At 62.3% G+C, this 7,839-nt stretch overlaps 1 protein-coding gene across 2 annotated transcripts; it reads right to left on the reverse strand.

Annotated features, from left to right (window-relative positions):
- Window positions 1-225: 225 nt before the first annotated feature.
- On the reverse strand, window positions 226-6,150 carry LOC127393788 (inositol 1,4,5-triphosphate receptor associated 2-like). 2 transcript variants are annotated; one of them, XM_051639254.1, is made up of 14 exons: window positions 6,013-6,150; window positions 5,133-5,179; window positions 4,673-4,749; window positions 4,453-4,516; window positions 4,105-4,180; window positions 3,842-3,869; window positions 3,053-3,193; window positions 2,835-2,966; window positions 2,401-2,548; window positions 1,871-1,923; window positions 1,195-1,245; window positions 988-1,070; window positions 778-891; window positions 226-467 (listed from the first exon to the last, which is right to left on the reverse strand). In XM_051639254.1, exons 1-14 carry the CDS (start codon window positions 6,135-6,137, stop codon window positions 308-310), a joined length of 1,299 nt encoding a protein of 432 aa, XP_051495214.1. In that variant the 5' UTR covers window positions 6,138-6,150; the 3' UTR covers window positions 226-307. The 2 variants fall into 2 exon arrangements, with proteins under 2 accessions (XP_051495214.1, XP_051495215.1); XM_051639255.1 differs by lacking the exon at window positions 778-891.
- Between the last annotated feature and the right edge of the window lie 1,689 nt (window positions 6,151-7,839).

The following is a 7,839-nucleotide window of genomic DNA, read 5'->3' on the forward strand; positions in this document are numbered from 1 at the left end:
GGGGACACAGCTCGAACGCAAAACCCGCTGGCAGCTCCGTCTCTGTCCCCAAACTCCTCGAAGTGCCAAGAGAACAGGCAAACTCATAGCACAGATGAGGACTGCTGCAGCCCCCCCAGCCTTTCACGCCTGTAACCTGACTCAAACCAAACCTCAGATCTTAGCACAGGATGTTCCCCTCTGCTCCAGCATTAAAATTCCCTCATTCTTCCTCTGATTTTATTATTCTAGGGTGTTTTAGGGCACAGGGAAGGAGCAGGGATGGAGAAGGGGTGTCCCCCTGGCCACCTCCCCCTGCCCACTCTGACTAGGCCTTGGGGGATGCTGCAGGCTGCAGCTGCTGCAGCTCCAGGACACGGATGAGGAGGAGGAAGGCGACGCTGAGGAGAAGCAGCCAGAAGAAAACCCAGTAATGCTGCGGGAGGAAGAGCCACGGCCGCCAGAGCTCCACCGGGGACCCCTTGGACCTGGGGAGAAGGTGACAAGGGACACTCATCATACAGGGGGGGAGAGCGAATCCCACCTCCACCCAGCTGGGGATGAGGGGGGTGTTCAACTCGGCCCCAAACCTCACTGGCCCTTTTGCAAACCCAAATGCAATATGGCCGGGGAGGGCACCTGCAATGCATGGGGAAACTGAGGCAGAGCAAAGTCAAGCCAAGCAACATCCCAGCCTTCCATTACCAAATCCCCCAGCCCATTTCCCACATGTGGGACCATGTGGGACCCACTGTGGGACCCGCAGGGGGGATGCTAGGCACACAGGGTGCTGCTCACATCAGCCCAAGCTGCTCCGGCTCCTCATCCCCTGCACTTGAGCCTCTGCCATCCGCCTCGGCTGCCGGCTCCCCGCTCACTGCGCTGCCCTGGCCCTGTGGCTCCAGCTCCACCCTGGGGAGGGACAGGACAGGGTGCTGTGCCATGCGCCCTGGGTCAGCAGCAGCCAGGGTTATGGCCTCCCCACCACCTGCTGTGGTTTGTGGTTACCTCTGGGTGCTGGGCTGGTGCTGGGCTCCCTCCCTCTCCAGCTCGCTGGCCGGGGCTGCTCGGCTGTCCGGGCTGGCACCTGGCTGGGCACCGAAGGTGGGAGCATCAGTGGGGACCCAGACCCCCAGTAGCACCAAGCCTGGGGACACATGTCTGACAACAGGGCACAGCTCCTGTCGGTGCCCCCTCCCCCAGGTGTGTCCTTACCAAGAGCTGCTTGGGGATGACGGCGATGCTGACTCTGCGGCGGGCAGACCCCTGCAATGGTGGGGCTGGGGGTGAGCGCCCTGCTGGCTGCACCCCCCGTGCTCCCCATCCCCTCCTTTTCCCCAGCACCTCCCAGCACCAGCAAGGGGCACCAAAGAGCAGAAGGGACACTGCCAGCCTCCCACTGGCCCTGGTGCTAGGTGGGGAAGCTGGAGAGCTTGGGCAGGTGAAAGAAGGTCAAAGCCAAGAGGTCTGAGCCTGTCCTTACTCTTCAAGCCGTGTCTAACCCCCTCCCCGAGCGCTCCCCTACCTCTTGAGCTGGAGGGGAACCAGTGCCGAATTCGAGCTGGTGCTAGAGAACAGCCAAGCCTGCAGCTCTCGAGCTATGACCCTGCAATGCAGAGGGACCTGCCTGAGATCTCTGGGACCTGAGACCTCTGGGACAAGCAGCCCCCAACCCTGGGCACCCTGTCTCCCCAACCCTGGGCACCCTGTCTCCCCACAGCCCTCCAAAGCTGACCCTACATTTCGCCTCATCCCCGTCATTTCTAGCAGACTTTGCCCACAGCAAGCAGCTCCAGGAGTGACACTGCCCAGGGACTAGTGGGTTCATGGGGACCACCAGGCAAGGCAGGGTATGGGGTGACTCCAGGGCCATTGAACTGGGACCAGTTACCTGCTGGAAAGTTCGCATCAGGGGGTGAGGCCTCAGCCGTGGCTCCGCGTCATCTGGGAGCAAAGAGAAGCAGCCTTATTTCACCCCAAAAAATGAAGGTGGGGCTGAAGCATGGATGGTTGCAAACCTCCCTCCCATTGACAACTGGCCTGGCCACATGCTTGGCACAAGTCACAGGGGTGCCCTGGCTGGGGAGACCTTGCTTGCATGCACAGCGATGACATGTGTGGGGTTTGGTGTCCAGGGACAGATAGTTCTTTGTGCGCCCTCTACCCCCCTGCCCCTGCATTCCCAGCTGGGCTGTGGGATGATGGTTCTCCAGCCACCAGCACCTGCTCCCACCCTGTGTCTGCTGTCACCCTGGCCCCTCGCACTTGTCATCAGGTCCCAGCTGTCACCCGCCCCTGCTCCCCTGCTTGCACAACCTGCTGGCTTGGTGCTGCAGGGTCACACTGTCCCCCTTGGAGGGTTTGGGGACCAAATCCCACGGGGTTGCCCCGTGCACGCCCTGGTGGCAGAGCCCACCTCACCCTGGGTCTCTGCCAGCTGCCGGTTGCGGGAGTTTTGCTGGATCAGGCGCTTCATCTCCTCCAGCTCCGCGTGCTCCCGCATGTGGTGCCGCTTCAGGTTCTCCACGTGCTGGACCATCACCTCTGCTGCTCGGCTCATCCGGGCCTCCTGCAGCCAGACAGGATGGGGGATCAGGTCCCTGATGACCCAGGTCCCTGCCAGCTCCTCACTGTGCATCCCACATTGCCTCTACCCTTCCTGCTCCCCAGGGCAGGCAGATCCTTCACACCCAGGATGTGCAAACATGAGGTCGATCCCAGCACCATGAGGAGGGGGGACAGACCCCAGCAAGCCCAGGGTTGGATTCCCAAGCCCAGGATTGGCTCCTCAAGCCCGGCTGCAGCATCCTCTGTCCCTCCCAGTTCTGGTGGGGAACCTCAGGCCATGCCCAGACCTGATGTACAGCTCCCAGCTTCTCGGCAGCACTGGTTGCCCGCTCAACAGCAGCTGCCAGCACGGCCAGGCTGTGCTGCAGCTCCTCCAGCGCCTCCTTGCAGCCCACGTCAGTGCAGGATGGCACCAGCCTCTGTGGAGGGAGACGATGGAGATGCCAGAGCTGGGACCTTCAGGGCTGGATGTCCCCAGCAGATGCCTGCCCTGGTGCCCACCCACCTCCAGGGCAGCCCTGCACTGCTCCAGCTCCTCCCGGATGTTTTCTTCCGCCGCGTCCCGTGCCCGTTTCTCCACCTGCACCCGTTGCCGCAGGGTGAACACGTCGCAGCGAAAAGCCAGGGCGAGATGGGCAAAGGCTGCCTGCGGGGTGGGAGGGAGAGCGGTGGGAGAGAGGTGGAACACAGGGAGGAGACAAAGCCCCCAGGGCCACGGGCTGCTGTCCCCAGGCACAGACAGACCTCTCAGTTTAGCATGCCCCCAAGAGGGGCAGTGCTGATGAGCGCCTGCCTTGCCTCAGCGCTCGTTAAGGCTGCTACATGCTGGGGACAGTCCCTGTGAGATGCCAGCCTGGCCATGTCCCCAGGCGGCTGATAAGGCATGGAAATCCCAAGCTCTCCTGGCAAGAGCCCGCGCCGGGCAGACGCCAGCCCTCGCTGCAGGTCCCGGCTGACAGCGGAGCCTGACTCAGCCCTGGCACCGGCAGCAGGATTATTTTTATTAGCGTGGCTTCCGCCACCTCCCCGGCTCAGGGAGCGCTCGGCGAACGGCAGAGCACTCGGTGGGATCACCGGACACGCAGAGGACGGGCTCCTCTGGCCACTGGAAAACGCAGCTGCCTCCAAATGCCAACAGGGTGGCAGGGAGAGGGATTTGTAAGGCAGCTTCCCGGGGGACTGCGGTGCCTGGAGGGTGGCCAGGAGCAGGGCACAGCCTCGGGGCTGTGAGACAGGGCTCTGTCCCTCTGTCCCACTTCCCCAGCCCACCCACAGCCCCCCCAGCAGGACCCACCTCCACATCCTGCTCTGTCAAAGCCACCCTGCAAAAAGAAAAGTGCTGTCAGAGGTGGTGGCACCACAAGGGCTGCACACTAAAAATGCACTTGGTTGGCTCCCCAGGGGGGTGCCAGCCACCACCAGAAGGGGGGGGCCCAACTGCTCTTCACCTGGAAAATGGATCCTGTGCAGTGGAAAACGAGGGAAGTCCAATCCCTGGACCATGAGGTGCCCTGAGACCCCCAGTGTCCCATAGCCCCACAGGGATGTGGGTCTTACCTGTGCAAGCCCAGTCTTTCCAGCACCGAAAGCTCACTGGGAAAACTCAGCAGTGGCTCCTCTGAGGTTTCTGCACCTGTAGGGGGGCAGCAATATCACAGGAGAGACCACATGTGAAGGCTTTTCCTTGGCCTTTCCTCCTCCCCCTGCCCTCCTGTCCCAGCAGGGAGCAGCTGCCCAAGGTGTGGGACCATCCCAATCCTCCCCCCAGCACCCGCTGGGCCTCACACCCCCCCAGGCCAGTCCACATGCTCCCACCAAGGGAGCAAACACTGTTCTCAGACTTGTCCCCAGCTACCTCAAGCCTTCCCCCAAGGGGACCCAGCTGTGGGATGGGGACTCACCCACCTTCCTCGGTCCCGTCACTGTCCCCGATGCGCACAGCCAGCTCCTGCCTGTCCGTGCCTGGTACCTGGGGGGGCACCAGGGCACTGTCAGAGCTAAAACCCTCCCTAGTGCTGGACACATCCCAGGAAGAGCAGCACAGAGGTAGCTGGGGGTCCAGCCGAGCCCCAGGAGCCAGGGAAGGAAGGGTCCCCCCAACCTGTCACCCTCCCCTCCCTCTCACCTCACCAATGAGCTCCACAATCCTCTCACTCCCGGCCACAATCCCATCTGGGTGCCCTTGGGGACTGCTCATCGTCCCTAGGGACAGAAAGGGTGGTGGGAGCTGGACAGCAGTGACACCACTTCAGGGCAGACCCTCCAGAACACTGCCGGCACTTCTGCAGGCTCCCAGGGGCCATAGGCTGGCAGGTGCCCCCCAAAATGCCACTGGGGGGTTAAGGGAGCTGCAGCCAGGCTGGGCCAGGGGGAGGAGAGCGAGGGGTCTGGTGCAGCCAGAGGGTTACAGTTAGCGAGGTAGATCAAGGGGACAGGGTCTGGGTCCCCCAAGCTGTAAGGGGATTGGGGTTGCAGGTAGGTGCTGCCAGGCCAGGGGACACTCTTGTGCTGGACCCTTGGAATGATGCTCAGGGAGGGAGGAAACCTTTCCTCTCCCCCCCATGCCCACCCTGGACTGCGCTTACCTTCATCTGGAGGTGTGGGGAGCCCAGCCAGCTCTGCCTGCTGCTCCCTGTGGAGTGAAGCCCAGACAAACCCTGAGAAACTCCAGCAACGGAGGCAGCATCCCACCCCCTCTGTCCTCCCCCAGGCCCCCCTTGATGGATGCTGCTCCAGACCTGGGTCCTTCCCAAGCATCCTCTGCAGCCCACTCCATCCCTGTCCCCGTCCTCCCTCTCCTTGGCACAGTCACAGCAGCCTGCAGAGCCACCACTGAGGAGCCTGACAAAGCCAAAGCAGTTTCCAGCCAGCAGTGAGTCACGGGCTCAGGGTTGTGCTTTTCCTCTGCACATTATTATTTTCTTCTTTTTTTTCACCCTGGCTGCCAAGCAGACCTTGCTGAGACCCGGCCTCTGCGCAGGCACTGCAACAAACCCGGCTGCTGGCAGAGCTTGAGCACCATCTCACATCAGCACCACATCTTGTCACACAGTCCTGCCCCCCAGAATTGTACTGGAATGGACTCCCCACCCCAAAACCCTTTCCTGGCTGCAAGGAAGTCTGGCAGCTCCATAGCATCCCTGCTCTGGATGCTGGAGCATCCCAGGGATGGCAAATCATCTGTGCATGGAGATCCAGGGGCTGCTGTACTGTGGCTCAGCACCCAACTGGGAAAGGGTTTGAAGCCCCAGACTTTGCTCCTGGCTCTGGCAAAGGGCTCCAACAGGCCTTTCCCCTCTCCTCCCTGCAAGCCTGGGTGGGGGCCACTTCCCAGCAGAAGGGGCTGCTGTGCCGAAAGGATGCTCAGCGCCTCGGAGCAGGGTGATGCTCCAGCCACTGTCCCCCTTGCCTGGCACTGCTGTTCCCATCCTGCTGAGCCCCGGGGCGAGCCCTTCGTGCACATACCTCAGCGGCGAGGGGCTGGGTGGGCGGCCCGTCCTCTGCCGCTGCCGCCTTCGCCGTCGCCCCGGGGCGAGTCCCGGCGCCTCCTCTTCCCCCTCTCCCGGCGAGGTCCCCGCCAGCGGCTTCATGTGCAGAGCACGGAGGCTCCAGGACCAGCACACACCTAGGACGAGAGACACATCTTAGCTGCGGGCAGATGGGAGAACGCCTCTAAATGTTATATTTTTAAAGCGGTTTTCTCACCCAGCGGGAGCTCCAAGATCCTCTGCTTTTAGCGTGGAGGCATCTGTGGGAAAAGAGGTGGGGAGGCCCGCTGAGATTCCAGGGGGATGCTGCCGGGATTCGGGCGGGCACGGAGCGAGGCCAATGAGGAACTAATTATCAGCCCCGTTTCTCTGCAGCACTGAGGGTGGACTTTCCCTCTTGCCACCCCCGTGACCCTCCCACGGGGCAATCCTCACTTGGTGCTCACGATGTGTTTCATCTCCGTGGAGGGAGGTAAGTTGGCACCCACCTGCCAGGGCGAGCACCCAGTGCAGAGCCAGAGTCCCCTGCTGGACCCTGGGCAAGGGGCAGCCCAAGCCTCCCCCCTGCCAGGCCAGCTCCCAGAGAGACAAATACATGAGATTCCCGCATCCAAGGGAGCTCAGACGTCTCATTTAGGCTGCTTTGCAATGTTTCAAAATCGGAGGAAGCCAACAGAAAATCCTCAGAGTCCTTCTCTCAGCCCAGGGTAAAAGCCACCGTGCAGAAGGGACTGCCCTGCAGGGTGCATCTCCTCGGGAGCCGTGCCCAGACGTGCAGGAAGGGGGCAGAAAGGGAGTTGTGTGGGTTTGTTTTTTTTTATGGCCAAGACACAAAATGCAGCAGAGGTTTAAGGGGACAGAGAGAAGGAACTTCGTGAAGCCCTGTGTGCCTCTTGGCCAAGCTCAGCTGCCGCAGCACCGAGCGGGGCTGTCACCCATCTCAGCCCCGTGCTGGGTGGACCCATCACCCATCTCCCAGAGCCTGCTCAGCCCTGGTGGAGGTATTAAAACCAACAGCACCTGGCACCTGTCAGAACAAGCCTATTTCATGCCTATACACTGGGAACTGCCCCAAACACCTCTGCCAAGGGTCCTGGGAGACCCTGGCCAGCAGGGATCCAGCAAACTCATCCCATCAGCCAGCATCAGAGTTTTCCCGAGGGTTTTTCCCTGCTGCAAAGTCCTCTGTCCCTAGCAGACAGGCAGATCCTGCAGCCTGCTGATTTACAGCAGCTCAGCCAGCTTTACAGCCGCTCAGTCTCCTTATCTTGTTTTCAGGGAGGGACACACGGGGACACACAGCTTGCTTGCCCGGCGTGGCAATAAAAAACCCCCCGGGAAGCCAGACCGAGCGCTTTCCCTCGGGCTCGGCGGCTTTACCAAACGCTCCCCGGGTCGTTACCTGCCTGAACTTGTCTCAAGCAGCCGAAGGCAGGTGCTGGGGCCACCCAGCTCGGACCCGGCGCTGTGGGGGTTCCCGGGAGAGGGGTCAGATGGTGGGTCGGGGGGCGCGGGGCCCCGGGCGGTGCAGCTGCCGGCGGGCAGAGCCTCCCCCGAGGGGAGAGCGACCGCATCTGCGGCAGAAGGAGCTGCCAGGGAAGAGCTGGATGCGAGAAGGCCTTTAAAGGACATGCAGAGAGCTGGGAGCTCCCTGCGCGGGGCCGGGGCGGGCCGGGATCGCAGGTGGCCCGGGGGACAGATCCTGGCCCCGCTCTTTGCAGGTGCGGAGCTGGGAGGGACCGGGGCTGCTCTGAGGGCAGAGCAAACCTGAGCCTCAGCAGCAGCCTGGCAGGAGGCTGGGGGC

The sequence above is a fragment of the Apus apus genome, chromosome 23 (genome assembly GCF_020740795.1).
Source record: "Apus apus isolate bApuApu2 chromosome 23, bApuApu2.pri.cur, whole genome shotgun sequence".
Taxonomy (NCBI): Eukaryota; Metazoa; Chordata; class Aves; order Apodiformes; family Apodidae; genus Apus; species Apus apus.